This window comes from Grus americana, chromosome 21 (assembly GCF_028858705.1).
Source record: "Grus americana isolate bGruAme1 chromosome 21, bGruAme1.mat, whole genome shotgun sequence".
Lineage (NCBI taxonomy): Eukaryota > Metazoa > Chordata > Aves > Gruiformes > Gruidae > Grus > Grus americana.
In genome coordinates, this window is record NC_072872.1 from 3,261,841 (window position 1) to 3,279,837 (window position 17,997).

General features: G+C 39.4%; 1 protein-coding gene across 7 annotated transcripts in view; it reads right to left on the minus strand.

Annotated features, from left to right (window-relative positions):
• Positions 1-17,997, minus strand: part of VPS13D (vacuolar protein sorting 13 homolog D) — a 102,503-nt gene that overhangs the window by 8,335 nt on the left and 76,171 nt on the right. For all 7 annotated transcript variants that reach the window (XM_054801004.1, XM_054801008.1, XM_054801006.1 and 4 more), the window contains 2 exons: positions 13,950-14,082; positions 11,916-12,111 (listed from right to left, as the gene is read on the minus strand). In XM_054801004.1, coding sequence (XP_054656979.1) covers positions 11,916-12,111; positions 13,950-14,082 — 329 coding nt within the window. The remainder of the gene's footprint in view (positions 1-11,915; positions 12,112-13,949; positions 14,083-17,997) is intronic.

Here is a 17,997-nt window from a genome sequence, read left to right on the forward strand (position 1 = left end):
CAAGTGCCTGGTTTTACCTTTTAGATTCTTACAAAGCAGTAAACAAAAGTATGGGTTTGCCTTCATGAAATGCAAAATGTTCCATGTCTTCATGAGGCAAAGTTCCAAAGAAACGTCCTACTTCTAACTTCCCAAAACAGCAAAATGGCAACATTTGACTTATCCAGGAAGCCCCCATTGACTGTTAAACCTCCCTACAGCACCTGTAGCTTCTATTGACAAGTTTAAAGAGTGTCTGAAGCGTACTGTAGTTTGTCATTAACTGTTGGCCAATCAATAACTTTTTACTGAGACACTTTCTATTATTCTATCATTCAAGAAAGTTAGATAACCATCCATACAGGAGTGAGCAGCAACACTGCATAATGGTTTTTACATTAACCATCTTTCAGATAAACATTCAACTGTGCTGTCTACCATGAGACGAGGTATCTGAAGCATTGCAAGCAAGACTACTGTAAAAATGAGGACAGAACAGGCCCTTCTAATCAGACCTTTGCTGTAGAAACCAGAACATCAGTGAAGACTGGTTTCTAACGTCTGGCTTAGAAGCAGATCAGAAAGTACAGGTATTACAAAAGTACCAGGCACCACAATGAATTTCTGGAAGGCTTGGCAATTTCTGAGTTGTGGGCTTGGACGCAGGTTGGGTTTAGGTTTTGTGTTTCTTCTTAAATGGAAGAAGTACTTGAGTACAGTGCTTACTGTCCCCACTGTTTCTCCATGCTAAAATGTTCATCCTGGTGATAAAAGGTAATTCTCATCTCGGTGATAAGAAGGTCAGCTGCTTTTCAACTAAGTGCCACTAGTGCTAGCACAAATTGCATTGATTTACTCCATCAGCCCCTTGGCAAATCCGTCTGTTTGGTCTGGACAGCTAAAAACATTCCACACGACTTGATTTTTTTAATCTAAAAATTTGTTCTACTGTCTCAAGTTACATTCTGTAAATAATAAGCAACGCTGATGAAATAGAAAAAGCTGAAGATTTGTAAAGCAGAATGAACGGTGGTGTGCCCACATCTGTGTTACATTAAACATGCACTCAACAGATTTGCTGATTCTTTTTTAATAAGCACACAAAGGCAATACAAGACAGAAATGCCCTCACGTCTACTAGTCACAGCAGGGAAGAGTGCTGCTGAATGAAGACACAAAGAGATTGGAAATGGTGTCAGAAGGTTGAGGCACACACTCCAGTTCCTCACTGTTCAAAGTTTAACACTGGAGAAGCTCATTTCCGATGACTGTATGCACACTAAAAACAGTTAACAGTGTTAATTGGTTGGCTTTTGCTGAACAGTTCACAGAATTCTTGTGATTCAGTTGACCAGTTTTAAGCCAGGAGTTTTGTAATCAAACAGATCACCAACCCATTGATGTAAGGAAGCTGTCCAGGTATTATTGGTGGTAATTATTAACCAACTTAGATTGAAAAAACTCTACAAGAGACATTACTTTTATCCTTGTTCCTTCACTACACGTTTACCCCTGTCAGGTACCCTGTCAGGTTTACGCTGTTGGGTACGTAGATGTGATTCTTCCTGAGGTGCATAAACACACAGTGCTTTTGAGAATGGTAACTGTTACTCATCTTTGAGTGTCTTTCAAACCTAAAAAATTTCCCTGAAGTGTACCTAGATTGCTTTGACAAAAACATTAAAAAAAATAAAAATCAGAAGGTACCAAACTTTATCAACAGACAATGCACTGGTGTGCAAATCAGCCCTCCAAAGAGATCTCTCTGGCCACAGGGCTCTCCCCCACACTCTCTAGTAGTAATTTTCTTCAGCTAGACCCAGTTCTTGCTGCCAAAAGTTCCAGCAACTGTCATCAATGTGTCGCATTCATAAAGGTGTTCCAGTTTAACAACCTCATCATTCCAACGCATTTAAAGCAGTAACTTACTGGTTCTGGTATAGCTCAAGTTCTGTCAGTGTTTCCATTGTAAACTTGTTTTTTCAGGTTTGCATAAAATTTATTGATAAAAGCCTGCTCTGGGCTGTAACTTGGCATACTGACTTTCAGCCTGGGAACAATTTTTATCCCCTTGAAATAATTATAAAACAACCTTAGTTCAAACAAAGGAAAATTGGCAGGTAATATAAGCCCATGAAACAGTTCAATTGCTGCTAGTATTCTGAAGGAATAATATCAAACCTGTTACTTTCTTGGCTCTGGAAAAAGTCTGCTTCATAAATACAGGGAGTGCTTTGTCTAAGGAGGCTTTAGTGCATTTCAGACATTAAGAAGTGACTTCATCTGCCAAGTTAAAGGAGGAATGGCCTTACATCTTCTGTCATAAAATACACAACAACTAAAATACCTGCTACAGTTGCTGGAGTTCAGTACTGAATTGCACCTCCAGCCTTCCATAGGTATCACCATCACACGCACAAAACTTACACAAAACGCAGAACGAAGACAGTACTTGTCTCAGATGTGTAATGGGAGGACACGTGTGTAAAGCAAGAAGTGCCAGAATCAATTAAATGCTAGCCAATGTATACCTTAAAAATTAACCTAAAAGTTCGGCCATCACAACAACAAACTACAGATGAAGCAATCATACCACAGGATCATAAGGGTAACAAATGAAAACAAGCGTATGCCATTTCTGGTACGGTCTGTATTTCATATACACATCTTTGCAAAATACTAAAAATCTGCTATTTCCAGAATTCTTTCCTCACTGATGTACGTACTTTGTTTCAGATGTTGAAGCCTTGTGACAGGCAGGAATGTCCCCAGCATTATAGAATCATAGAATGGTTTGGGTTGGAAGGGACCCTAAAGATCATCTAGTTCCAACCCCCCTGCCATGGGCAGGGACACCCTCCACTAGACCACGTTGCCCAAAGCCTCATCCAACCTGGCCTTAAACACTTCCAGGGATGGGGCATCCACAACCTCTCTGGGCAACCTGTTCCAGTACCTCACCACTCTAACAGTAAAGAATTTCTTTCTGACATCTAAAGCTGAGCTTACTAAAGCTTACTGAGCATAAGGGGACAGACTGCGTTATTTTTTATGTACTAGTTCTCTGCGTCTGAGAACATTAAATGACTTGGGACTAATTTCAGGAAAACCTATGGCAATCTAGATTTCATGTTCCGTTGTGACTCTGCTGGCAGACAGTAATGCTGTATTTCAAAGGGTGAGCACAGTTGCCTCCTTTCCAGTGTTGGGCTTTGCGGTGCAGTTCCCAACAGGCAGGTAATTTCTTGAAGACCTGACACCTGAACCCAGAAATCTGGCACAGCTCTGTGATGGAATTCATTCACCAGTTCAGACACAGATGCTTTTAAGGTGTGTTAAAAATGCACATGCAGTGCAGGCAGTCTGAGTGTTGGATTTGGCATTAGAACATCTCAGTTAGATGCAAGAATGTGTAAAATCATGAGCCAGACAGCTCCCTGCTGACCGCATATCTGAGGAAGCTTATATGCACCGTTTATTCCAGCAAATGCATGGAATATATTGTGCTTGTTAAATGTGCTCCCAAAATGCTAGTTTCAGGCAGAAACATGCAAATAAATGGTGCCTAGGGTTAAAACCTCCCACTTACAGTCAAATCCCTCCTCTTTTGAGGGATCTACCAGCTCAGATGCTGAAGACCTTTATCTGACCCAATATACTTTTAGGAGAAGTAGAGCATGCTGAAGAAGCAACTGTTTATCATGTAGGCTGTTCCTGCCAACTTCTTAGAGATGTGGCTCTTCTCCTCCCTCCCCCTCTCTTCTGTATACAAGATCAAAACAAAACTAAGAACTATTTATTGGGTTTATGATTGTATTCAACCTCTTCAGGCTCCAAGTTCAAAAGGAAGTGAGAAGAACTTAATTAAGACATCAAGATTCACTTCTTTAAAACGAGCAGAGCAGCAGATGTACCGACCCAAATGGCATGTTCTTATGACGTCCTTATTACAACTCCAAGATCTGCATAAAACGTACGTGCTTGCATGCTAGACAACTGCATGGCACTTACACCAGTTAGCCTCTGTGTATCAACCAGCGTTCAACCTTTGGCGTTCGCTGCACCTCTAACTGTAATAGCTGTGCAGCAAATGAGCACTTTTTCAAGCACTTTGGGATCATCAAGCTTAAGTTAACAAAATGTAACACTGCCAGTTTCCAATTTCTCCCAGAATCTTCCTGTACTGATCACTGAGTGATGACTAGAGTTGTCACCTTAAAGTTTCCTGTCTCACAAATGTGTTCAAAAATGCTACCATTCACCTTCTGATTCAATGTAAAAGATACGGTTCTTAGCAGGGTTTTCTTGTAAACGCCTATTTGAAAAACACGAGCTGAACGTGCCTTAGTGAAGATTAAAGTGCCCAGGGTCAGAACATTACTGTGTCTCGGGGTGCAGCACGAGGTCTTAACGCTTGCCAGACAGGGCAGTGGCTGGAGCATTAGTCTTATTTCTGCACTTGTGTTCATAAAGGTCCCATCAACACCCATTTGCAAAACATGACCGTGCAAACATGGTCACTTCACCTCGAGTGTAACAGGAATGTTCCCGTATTGTATTCCTACCTTTCTGGGAAAGCAGATCCACTTCAGGAAAGAAAGCAAACCAGGGGCCCTGCCCAGCACCAGGACATTAGCTGCCAGGTGTGCACGAAGAGCTACATGAAATGAACTATGCTGACTGAACGTGTTTCCTCTTCAGACCCTCCTTTATATACTTTTCAGTTAGTACAACAGGCACAGCAAAGTCCTCCAGCACAAACCACACCAAACGAAAAGGTACTCCGGAAGTTTGTTTTGATTTTTAAAGTTCAGAGTTGCAAGAACAATTCAAATCAACTGGCTGTACTTACAAAACTGATAAAGAGCGTTCCACATGTTAACAGCGGCATTAGGTGAAAAAATTATCTATAAAAATACCAGCCACATGCTAAATGAGGTGACATCAAGGCAATAAATAGCTCCATCTGTATGAAAGAGTTTGTAGAACAACACAGAAGACATCTCTGAACAAAAAAGTAACTATGGACAAAGTAGTACTGGAAAAAAAAGTGGGTTGGATTTTTTTTTTGTTAAAAAGAAAGATCAGTTTTACATATTTTTCTCTGATCACTTTATAAATCTGCTGCACATTAGAAATCAGACACACGTGTATTTTTTCCAAGAAAGTTGAAGGTTTACATTTTTAATAGCAATGTGACTATTTCTGAATGGCAGCAGTATATATTACATGCAGCGTGAGAGGGTTAAACAGGACAGCCTCAACTCTTTATAAACTTTTGCCCTCTGGATATGTACTCATTGGCTGCTGTACAAGACTTGAGCTGTATTACACGCCTTAACGATATGGTTCAACTGTCGGTCAGGCTCGGGGCCTGGCAATAGGCCAGACCGCAATCAATGGGACACAAACCTCCCCCTTTCAGATCATCACGGAGGCTCATATTATCTCCTTTTTGTCGTGCTGGTTAAATTTATGGAGCAGAACCCCGAAGCTGCATTCCTTGGCTTGGGCCGGCCCACGCGGGCCTCCCTTTGTTTGGTACTGTAAGCGAGGCGTGCTTTGGAGGATTGCAGGGTTGTTAGTTCAGGCACTGACTGTTTGCTCATGACTGAAATGAAAAGAGTTCAGTGGAAGGGCAAAAGGACAGCACAAGTGTAAAACCCCATCCCAGCAGGCCCTGGGCTCCCATCTACAGACTCTGGACTAGGACTGAACAGAAAACCTCACCCTTAACGACAAAGGAAAAAGTCTGTCTAGTAACAGGTAAACAGCCTAGCAGTACATTAGCACGTACCTTGCCGCAAGGTCCCTTGCTTTCAATGACAAGCCTGTAATTACTACATAACTAACTAATCTGGCTTAACATACTGCTTAGAAGTGGTATTAGTTTTAAAGCAATGCTGTATCTTTTGATTTGAGAGTAAAACCTGCCTGTACAAACAGTAGTACCTGTCCAGCCAGATGGTTTAATGTTTTTACCATTTTAAACGTGGAGTAACCCCGGAGAACATATCATGCCGTGATATTTGTGCTAGGGAGGAAGATGTAGCAAGTAATTCTAGTAAGACACAAAACTACTGGAAATGCAGTATGCAGAGGAGAAAAGACTTTCTTTTTGTATGTAACAGGCATTTCCTACACCCTCATATTTGGTCTCAGAATGGAAAAAGTCCACCTTTGGGTATGCACACATAGTCTCTACTCAGAGCTTCCTTACTGTGGTAATTAAAGGCCACTTTGTGATACAGGTCACAAAATTCAGGATGTAAAGAAACCTTTAACATGATCTCAAGTCAAAATCATCTGGAGTGAAAGCAAATGGAAAGTCAACTTGAAAGATGGTATTCCAAATACACGCAAGAGAAACAAACACATGGAAAACCACAAGGAGTCTTACTGATAATGCACGTAAGATAAGGTACCTGGGTACTCATTCTTTGGTACAGAAAATCTCTATGCTTACCTTCATCAGTGTAAGCCTAGCAGAACTTATTCCCAGAAAGCCGCCCTAGACCTGCTGTACCAGACTTCACCCCTTTAGCACAACAAGCAGATATTTCAGGACATGAGGTCATACAGCCACTGCACTGGCGAGGAGTTCGTGCCATTTGTGCTTTAGAAAGAAGTAAATAAATGCTATATTCCTATTGCATTACACCAGTTTCATCTTTCCTACTATTTTTATGAACTGAAAATACTAGCAAGAGGGCCAAAAGATATTACAAAAACCCACAGAATGTGTATTAAATTTTTTTCAATTCTGGGGATCAAGTCCGACTGGTTTAATGCAGTCTGATGATTTGTCCTGGTACATTCCAACAGACACGTCTGTTTTGAATAAAGCTTTTGTTCGTTTCTGGTGCGCATACGCTTTCAACTTATCCCACCTAGTTCTAAGCAAGTAGATTTGTGAATGGAAACTGTGAATACTTTATTGCCTGGTCTTCGATGACATTTTAGTTTGTCCTGCTGATGATAATGCATGAATATGATTTTTTCTTTTTCAGAGTCTCTCCAATTCCATTCTAGGAGACACCATTGCAGACTAGTTAAATCTGCAGCTCTCTGTAATTGTTTCAACCCAAGAAAACTATCACATAAAATACGCTGAAAAAACAGCATCATTTAGCAGAGTGGTTTCTGAATAAGGAAGGATCTAAAAAACACATGAATGGCAGAAAACAGGAAACCTACAACACAGCAAAAAGTGTTCCTCTTACTTTTTGGCCTTGGTGTCCAAAAGTTTTTGCTGAAATATAAGATAGACAAAATGTGCAGGCTCTAGAAATACAAGTATTTCCTAAGGAAATAAAAATCTCTCACTGTCCAGATGCATTCCTTTTAGTTAATAGCTAAATACTGTGAAGTGAGCACACAGTATAAGAATTCCATTTTGTGGAGCAAATGCAGTCCTCTTAATTGTCACTTAAAGTGGAAGTAGTCAAATAAATCTGTGGTAAATCCAGCAAAGGATTTATCAGCTCTTTTCCCAAGGAAAATAATGGCTTCAACTTCTGATGGACTACACCAGGCCTACATGAGAGTGCCTTGGATTTAACCTAACTGGAAAACAGTAGTTGCCTATGGCAAATGTCTGCCTGTCCCAAAAAGCAGCAGCTTCCCCACGCCTCCAGAAGTGTCACATTTGAAAGTGAGCAAATGTTGTACCTGTGGTGACCGTTTTCCACCATCCCTCCTTCCGTACCAGACCGGCGTAAAGCCATGTCCAAACCAGTTACTGTACACAATGAAACCAAGCTGGATCTGGTTCCTGTTCGGAGCCCAGCCATAGCAGCAGTCTTGTTTCATGCAAGAGCTGTGCAAGTTTCACTCGATGGGTACGCTTTAACCAGTGCTGGAAACGTACTTGTCTCTAGTGGTAACTGACCAAGGCACTAGTAAATATTTTGGCTTTGTGGAGACTATCAGAGTAAGAACTCTCTATTCGTTCATCTTTTTGAAATTGTTTGTTGCTAATAATGAACGGGCATCTAAAGAAAAACATACTTTCACATTTTATGCTCGGCTAACTACTCAGCATTGTTCAATTTAATGTTTTCCATTTTCACTGATCTGTCCTGCCCTTGCAACGTTCCCTTCCGGTGCCCCAGTACCTTTACCAACAGTCTAAATGCACCCAGGGTGTCTTTCTGCTCTCAAATGTCAAGTTAAGACACTGATTTTTTTTTAGTGGAAAATCCTTCTTACTTACAAAATAGATGCTGGTATTTAGAATGACAGTTCAGTCCCTCATAAAATTTCCCTTTTTAATGTTAATGGCCATGTTACCAATGGTGAATCAAGCGGCCACAGAGTTTCTTAAACCAGACTGTTGTTCAGTTTTAACAGTAGGAATACATTCTGTCATGGCAAAGCAAAAATGCTTTAAACAAAAGAAGTAACTAACAGTTTAGCACTCACTATTGGAATTTAAACCATCTAGAACTTCTTGCTAATATGTAGGGTGCATAAAAGCCCAGAAGTAAAATGAAAAAGGGAGCTCTAACGAACACTCTCAGCAACTTTAACCCTTGGGCCTGAAAAAGTCTCTTTTTAAAAATAGGTAAGGTGTTTGTTTTCAAGTCTATTTCACGGACAGAATTCATTAGAGTTAGGTAGATCATGAAGTTATCTCCTTACTTCTAAGTTTCATATGGTGACTATCAGAAGAGAACAGAAACCCTTGCAACAACAGTTCAAGAATAATCTTAAACTTGCACTGACCTGGCAGAAGCCCGAGAGAAAGCCATGATGGCAGTTCCCTGCACTGCTTGTTAAGTTAGACACACGTCTAAATAGAAATGTTCTTTACTTGGGCTGCACTAGGACTTAAAACACGTTTCTAGGAGAGAGCTTTCCAAGCATATCTAGAGACATAACAGCTTTCCTGTTTTGAACTGGTCTTTAAGACTTTTGGCAGTATATGACAAATATGGAAATAATCAGAACTCTTGTATGTGACACTAGAGTACTTGGAACACGTAAAACCCACTCGAAAAAAGGTATCAAGTCACAGGCATGAACTGTTTATAAATTACATCTATGCTGCATGTTCAACAACTATTTTATGCTCTCCTCTGCATTAAAATTTAAAAGTATTAAGGCAGCTTTATTCATAAATAGCAAGCATAATAAATTCTATGGTTACATAAGAAGTTATATAACATTAGCTTTGAAAAAGTCCAGCCTAAAGTCAGATTTTAAAAATATTTTCTTGTGCATTAAACACATCCATCACCTTTTAAACTACCACCATGAGCCATAAAGCCATCATCTGCATCTCAGCCCTTTTAGTTTGGCTCCATCTTCCAAACACAGGGTTTCTGTGAGCTGCTTGAGTCCCAATGCCAATCAATACATTTTGAAGCCAGAGGAGACTTACGTCCCTGTAGCATGATCACAGTAACTCAAGCTACAGAGTCTTCCTCAGTGTTCTATTCAATTCAGTAGCTTTGCTGGAATTAGAACAATACTTTTAGAAAAACCTACAACCTCAATTAAAGTTCCTTATCTCACTCAAAACTGATGCAATGCTTAAAGTCAAGCAGCTTAAATTCAGGGCTTTTTAAAATTCAACCATGTTATTAGAGAACTGCAAGGGGCCTATAATTTACAGTTATATATCATGCTATTTAAATGCAACTGTATTTAACTGGTTGACTCAACTTTGCACCAGTACCGGAAACTTGCACATAGACAGTCTCAAGATAAGGTCAAGATGGCTCTTGCCATCCTTATTAACTCACGTTCTTCAATTGTTCAAAACTACACTTGAGATCAGTTACTGCCATCAGCTTCTATTCATCAGGGTTAGCTGTTGTTGTGTACTTAGCTTGGAACAGTCTACACGGCCCAGCATGCTTAAAGAGAATATTCAACTGGAGCCAGCAGCTTGGGTTTGGAACACTGTTCTATTTTGATTCCAAACCACACATATTTGAACAGTTAACAAATGCGGCAGGGGGATATTGGTACACAGCAGTCTAAAAAATGTACAAATCCTTTGGGTTTTGGGGTTTTTTTTTTATACCCTCAAAAGAACAATTCGGTTGCTATGTTATATAAGCACATAAACCCCCTTACCAAACAAAACATGAGTGCAAGGCTGCTTATAGGTGGTGGGGTGTTTGGTTCCCCCCCCCCCTACATTTATCTACATATTCTCAAGTACATTTGTTTATCTGAAAGAAGGTTTGATCAGATTTTGTAGACTGGAGAAGTATAGTAATTGAGAAAGGGTTTTCTTCCCCCCGCCCCTCCCCATACAAGGTTGCTGGGTCAAAAACTTTTGCAGAGTGTGTGTAGACAGTAAAATCATTTCACAGTGCTCGTCTATGACAACAGTATTTCAGAATCTAGTGAAGCAAAAATGTGGTTCACCTCATCTGTCTTAACCTCATCTCTTAATTGACAGTTAACAAGTTAAAGGGAAATGCGTCATATAGGCAAACACAAGCTAGAGATAAGGTTGGCTGGAGGCCCTCCCTTTCCCAGATGCTATCTCATTTGTCAACTGTTGATAACATCATCGCTACTGTGTGTAGGCTGTATCTCGTAGAAGTATGTCAAAACATGAATTTTAAGTATATGTGTATCTTGAAACAAACTATATCAAAACCTCAGCTGAACTGGTAAGACAACTAACAGTACAGCCAGGTGCGCTTCTCCTCACCTTTAAATCAATTCGATCTGTATAGTCACAAAATTAAGACACGTACAAGCAAAACAGTAGATGTGTTTTCTCAGGCATGCAGTTGGAGTTCTCACGTAATTTTGTATATGCATATGTACTTAACAATTGTGATCCTTGGCCTCTTGGTTTTACAAATCAAGCTAAATACCAAATACATAAGACATATACATGTAAACACAGCCATTTACACAACAAAGTACACCTAGGTCCATTCTTCAAAGCTTCCTGTACCTCACTTACACTTCATCAAGCTTATTGTTCTTTACTGAAACACTGATGACACTTCAAGATTCCAAACGTGGCATAATAAAACACAGGAAATGGAAAAGTCAAATGGGAAGACAAAACAAGCAGAAAACCCAACATTTTGCAAACATTTTTCTCTAAGCTTTCTGACAATAAAATTTATTTAGGATTTTCTTTCACCTCTTCAGCACGCAGGATCTCACGTACATACCACAGGACTTCTTGGCATAGTACTATCATATAAACTCAATTCTTGGCCACAGAGTAAGAAGAATCTTCTCTCAGAGGACCCTTTTTAGAACTTAGCCCTTTCCTTCTCCCACATTCATAGTCAGTGCTAATGAACATTCGTTTACTTTAAACATAATCATCATTATCTTGTAGAGACCACATTAGCTAGTAACAACACAGGAAGGAAGCCAAAGAGTCTGTTGTGATGTGCTGACACCTAACAACCACGTATGTATGGGTAAACAGATAAGTGTGTGGACATAAGGGCATATATCCACACTTTTTGTAAGCAAAAACTACTGTACAAAATGAAAGTTAGAAGATAATGATATTATATTGATGCCAGAACTCTTCAAACCTTTGAAGAATTGTTTTTCTACACAGCTAAATGGAAGCTGCAGGTAGAGCAGGGAGAAGAATTCTTTCATTTCAACTCTGCATAAAAATTCCATGGTGGAAGCTTAATCTCATATATAGCCTGTTAAAAATTTTTGCTTTAATCTAATGCTATAGCTTAATAATTCCTATTTTTGTTGCAGCTTTTCCGTGCAAATTTCACTCTTGTTATAGTATCAACAAATGCCACCTATTAAAGAAAAGGCAAATTGAATTAAACAGGCTACCTCACTAATAATAGCTCATAGTAAATTTGATTAAATTATTGTGCTTTGGGTAAGGAAAGATAATCAGATCAGAAATTGCAGCAGGTATTAATACACATTTTTACAGTATTATTGACCAGAAATATAAACTGCCGACTGACCTGGGGCCACTTAGAGTTGCAGTGTCCCTCACTGCCTGTGCAGTTTCCGATGCGAAATCCAGAGCTCCAGCCACAGGTTTGGTTACTGTGCCAACCAGCCCCTTCCCAAGGCCCGATATGAAACCGCTGACACCTCCTTCAGTTTTCACACCTTCAACTGTTGAAGTTATTACACTTGTCAATCCTCCAATGATACCTAGCAAAGACAAGAACAGCAAAGTAGGCCAGAAGTATTGCCTCTCAAAGTTACAGAGCCTTGTCACAGTTGATGCGCTGTGCCCAAGTGATTCACTGTCAACCTCGGTAGAAATGTACGGTGCATTTAGTGGAATACAAAAACTGTTTCACAATGGATTACATTAGCTAATAACTTTACAATTTATATACGTAGTATACGCATGCATACCTACAGACAAGAATATCCCACCAAAAAATATTTTCATTCATTATTAAATAATGTGGTTTTTTAATATTTCTATACTGTTTTATTTCCCAGCTGTATTTACACAGTCGTCATCTATTCCTGAGGTGAAGCAGTTAGTTACAACGTGACAAAATTCTATTACCACAAAACCTTACGCAATTTGAGACAGAAAATAAAAAAGTGCATTTCTCCACTGCAAAAAAGTAAATTATTTAAAACTGGCATTTATTAAACTGTGTGATTTTAACTGTGATGCTGCCGACAAACATTTCTGTGCACACTTCAGTTGCCGAGAATCTCAGTGCTCTGAAGAAACCAAGAACCTACTGAGGCTTCAAAAGACTTGGAACAGTTCATTTTATCCGAGAACATGCTTTACAGATTTCTCCACAATTAGAATACTACAATTTTTAGTGACCTGGCTAAGCACTCATTTAGAAATGCTTACCACCATTTGGCTCTTCAGCTTTCAGCAGTCAGGTACTCTTTGAAGGTCTGTAACTGAAGTACAGACCAGGCAGCATCTTAACTTCCAAACTCGAGAAGCACAAAGTATTTAAATCACTTCTCTTGAGTAAGTATAGTTTATGGTTAATTCCTATATTTCAACAGATTAAGTTATTTCCTTTTTTGAAAAAAAATTGAGTGGGAAGCCTTTAAAAACTTCACAGAATTAAGACTAAAACAGTCCCGCTAATTACTGGACAATGCAAGACAATGAAGTGCTTTTATAAGTGACTTTTCAGCAAAGACTGACATATTTCAGATTTCCTGCATTTCTTTACAGCACAGTGGGGTGAGAGAAACCTCTCATGATCCACTTAAACACCTACAGTGTCTCTTTATGACAAAAGTCCAGCATGAAGACTTTTGCTCAGCATAGGAAAGATTGCTGGTTTAGCGAAAGCTAGATTATCTTTACGCAGGCTACAACAATTGCACTAAAAGAATGACATTTAAACAAACTGAGTCAAGATGATGCAAAATATAAATATTTGATTTAAACTTGGCTTGTATTGATTTGACTTTCTTGAACAGATAAATCATGAACTAAATTGATGCGAGATTCTGGCCAAATTAAGACGAGTCCACTGCCTTTTACATAAATTCATTTCTCTAGTTCTTAGTAGACTTACAAAAAAACAGAACAAAACCACAGAGCAACGCAACTGGTGAAATGTTACTTTAAACTCATGTACTGATTCTGAGGAAACTCAGGTTTCTGGAACTGAAAGCAAACATAAACAAGCTACAATCCAACCATACTTGTTTTTGTTTTAATGTCTGGCCCTCAAAAAGACTTTGCATGGGTATTTTATGCCTCTGCAAAGAAATTCGGGATGAACTTTCTTAGAAATTTCATTTTAATTAGCCAAAAAGCTTTTACTTACAGTTACATGTGAAAAGACCTTATTCTTAAATGGAGTTTCTGTCAACTTAAAAAACAAACAATCCCCCCATCCCAACCTGCAAGCATTCAAATTCAAATATAAAGCTCATGATAGCACCACTTCTCTGGCTTCAAATAACTACCCAAGAGTAATACAAACTGTTCTTTTCAATCTGATCTTTATAGAGAGAAATGAGTTAAAATTACAGCTCAGGGTTACCATGTGCAAGTCCATGGATTCCAGCTACAAGATGTTCTCCGCTAGTTGCAGCATGATATCGAATGTATTCTCGTTCGGTCTGGTGTCTGTTATCCATTGTCTTTCCCAAACCATCTGACAAGGTCCCAGCAAACTGTAAGAGAACAACCGTTTGTTATTAAGGGAACAAAAGCTGTTTCTCTTATGTAGATTTACTGAAGAAAATGCCTAGATTCTAGTTGTGAAATATAGATTTATACAGCTCATGTTGTTACACGTAGTCACACCACGAAGAAAGCTCTGAAGTACGTTAACCTGTGCTTTCTTTCCATTGGGGCAATTTAAATCCGGAGGTGACAGTCAAAAAACAAGCAGGTGCCCAACCGCAGTGGTCAAGCCAAAATAAATGAAGTCTGAGAGAGATGTACCAAAAGAAGTGCCAGTGACCCAACTGTAACCTTTCAAACACTCACAAGAATGTTATTGAGATACAAAGCTTTTCTTCTGCAGAGACATGTGAAAAGCTTCAAGGCAAATATGCCTGTCATGAGACTAAAACATTTGCAAGAGTTAATTAAATTCTTTTTAGTAACACAACGTAGAAATGGCTCTATTGTGAAAAGAGTTGGGGGGGAGGCACGCCATGGTCGTGGCAGCACGGGGAGATCCTCCGAAAGACAGCGACGCTGATGAGTGTCCACAGGTACCGTACACTGTAAAACAAAAGTCTAAACCCTAAGTGTGTGTGTGGAGCATTTTTACCCCTTACGCTTTTAACAGTATGGGGGAAGACTTGAGACATACAGATAAAAGAGGACATGGAAGTCCAAACGAGATTTGTTCTGAGAACTCTGACCATTACCGAGGACCAGTCAATGAAAAAGCACCAAATAAAAATGATCTATTGTGATCTGTTGACCTTTAGTTTGACGTAATCAGATACAAACCAGAAGCTTGGTGAGGGAGGGAGGCAAGAAAAGGAGACAAAAAAACCTGAAACCTTACCTCATATTCAGGGTACGAGTATAGACAAGGACTCCTAGCAGGCATTTTCCTGGAACAACCTCCAAATACTAGCTATTTTTTGGTTATGTGTAGTTGTTCATCTACTGTACCTCTCTCGACTAGCATCAGCATTCTTACAATCTTCTTTCAATAAATGAACATGAACTTTTTGAACAAATGAACTTTTTTTTTTTCCCCCTAAAGGAAAGATAATTTAATGCTTTGTTGTGTCTTAGACTAGGGCTGGGGAATGTACCAGGTGCCACAGGAATATCAAAGAGACTTGACGGCTGCAGCAATGGTGAAACCATTGCTGTCCTGCAGGATCACAGCTCCTCTATGCCAAGTACTTCCGTAAGAACTGTATATGGACACTGCCCAGCTTAGCTTTGCTGCATGTATTATCTCCTTTGCACACGTACTAGTTATGTTAAAAAACCCCAAGTGATTAAGGCGTGCACCAGAAGACAACTAAAACCCAGTGTAAAACTGATCCTAATACAGTAAAGAAATAGACAAAGAGTTAATTCATGTGCTTGATGCAATGACAAAGTTCTCCTCCTTTTTCTGTCATTTTTTCCAAGTCTGCGTTTCTTTTTTATTAATGACATGATTTCCTAGTTTTAGATACTTCTTCCCAGCTCAAAGACAAACTAGTATAGTGGCTCCAATTATCTAAACAAGTAGACTTTAACAACATGAACGAAAATTAAATCCCATGACCTTTCTTCTGACTTGATCATATGGACACTAAGCAGAGCATAGTGATCACTGACTGAATTACTCCTGACCTCTTTGTGAACTTAATGTAGATGATGGGTTTTTTTTTAAAATCAGCCTAGAAAATACAAACCAACCTGAAGCTATCTATTAACCGTGTTTAAGGTTGGGTTTTTTCCTGGACAAATACTTTGCTTTAAGAGGATTAGAGTAGTTGCTATAAAAATTAAATGGCTCAATAGACCTTCAGAATTCAAACCTCATTGTGGAATCTGTCGAAGCCTGAAAAATCATTTTCAGGAACACATTTTGAAAGTTAGATTAGTGCACAATCAGACAACCAGCCAGCAGGAATAAACCAACTTATTAATACTGATCAGAATTGGTAAGCTCTCTTACAGCTTTGGCTTCCCCCCCCCATCTAAACTGGCCAGCTCCACAATACCAGCTTTCCCAGTAAATGCAATCCAGCCTTTCCTCAGATTTTCCTTCCTCTGTGAAGCAGAATCTGACACCTAGTAGTCAGTAACGATTCTGGTTTAGTATATAGAAAGAATTTTAATGTAATAGTAAATTACTCTTTTATAGTAAGGAGGAAAAAAAGAAAAAAATCACATGCACACAGTTTAGAAGTCATAGTCTCCATTAACTGTAAACCCAAAGTTAAATGGAGACATTTTTGTTTGTGTTATTTAGAAAATAACACTGAATCACAGCTGTACATAGAACAATTTAAGCATTCTAATACACCAAATGTACCATGAAATGTTTCCATTTTGCCTTGACTCGGGTGACAAAATCTAAACTCCACACACATTAATGACAGAACATGAACTTCACATTGAATTACTTTTTGACACGCTGCCTCCTCCCCCCTCCCTGGGTACTGTTTGTTTTCTGGCCTCATTTAACAAGGACTGAAGCCAAACTTTTGTAGCCATCTGTACCATTTGTACCTAAAGCAAGGGGTTACCTCAGTGACCCCACATGAATAGGTCCCTTCGGAACAATTTCCAGCTGGGGAGCTCTGCAGGACTTTTCCTGCTCTGAGGTACAGAATGTGATGTGATCAAGCTTGCTGGAGAAGACAAAACTACGGAGACATTTCACAGGCGTTAGCAAGTCACGTTAAGGTCTGCTGGGCAAGTCAGCAACTCGCCGTTTTCTGCTGTGAAGTTAGACTCTTACTCGCTATGAAGATTCAGACTGTAGTGTCAGCGTTTTCCTGATTCATGACCTGAATGAGACCTACGTCACCTCTCACTTTACCCAATATAGACGAATATAGATGATCCCACGGGAGTGAAATAACTGCTAGCTATCAGAAATTTGTAACTGTCCTTTTCTGTGCACCGCAGAAATACTGAAATGGTTTCTGAAGCCTATTTCAGCAAACAGGATTGTACCTACCTATACAAAAAGCAAAAATAGAGCTTTCTAACAAAAAACGCCAAACAAACACCTGCACTGCACCTTACGCCCAGTCTGTGTAGATTATAGTCACTGTAGTAAGAAAGAGTTACTCAGCAGTGGCAAGTTATTTCAGGATCAGAAACCTGAGTAAGCAAATCGGAAATTTAAGCAGTTTAAGCCCAGCTTAAGCACTAACTTTGAAGGAAGATTTGAACAAGTTAAAGCACAAAAGCAAACTTGCCTCTTTGCCCAAAAATGTCTTGCTTCTAGATGCCTCCTTTGAGAAGTACAGTATTAGATATTGAGATTAAGATATTAAGACATGTGGAAGAGCTGTGGTGGTAGCCTATGGAGCTGTTAACCCGGTCACGCAGAAAATAGTCTCCAGATAAACAAAGGTGACAACAAAAGTGCGATCCACCCTTGTCTTCCTTTGCTTTTGTTAATAAGGTGTGACCTGATAACTTCAAAGCCTACTTAAGGCCATGTAAATGCCAACATAACTAAATACAACGGCCTGTGGAACAAACATGAAACTAATCAAGGGACTTCTAAAACCCAGTCCCCCTCCTTCTCTACCCTAATTTTCATAACGAGTTCTTTGTCTACTTGCCGATGGAAAAAAAAAAAAATTAGAAACCTGGTCTTTTATCTCTGCATCTTTTCCCCATTTGAGATACCATTTTCCTTGAAACAGAATTGCGACACGATACATCAGTATCAGCTAAGATACGTTACCTGCTTGCTACCCAAAAGGCACGAAGGTGTTAGTGAATGAAGCCAGTGTACACAGTAGGCACACGTAAGCTGGCAGGCGTTTTACTTGTCAACCTGGATCTCTAAACAAAGCAATGTATGGGTCTTCCAGACTACTTATTAAAAGTTCTGTCATTTCAGGTCCTAAAAATACTTCAACTTATCATTAATACGC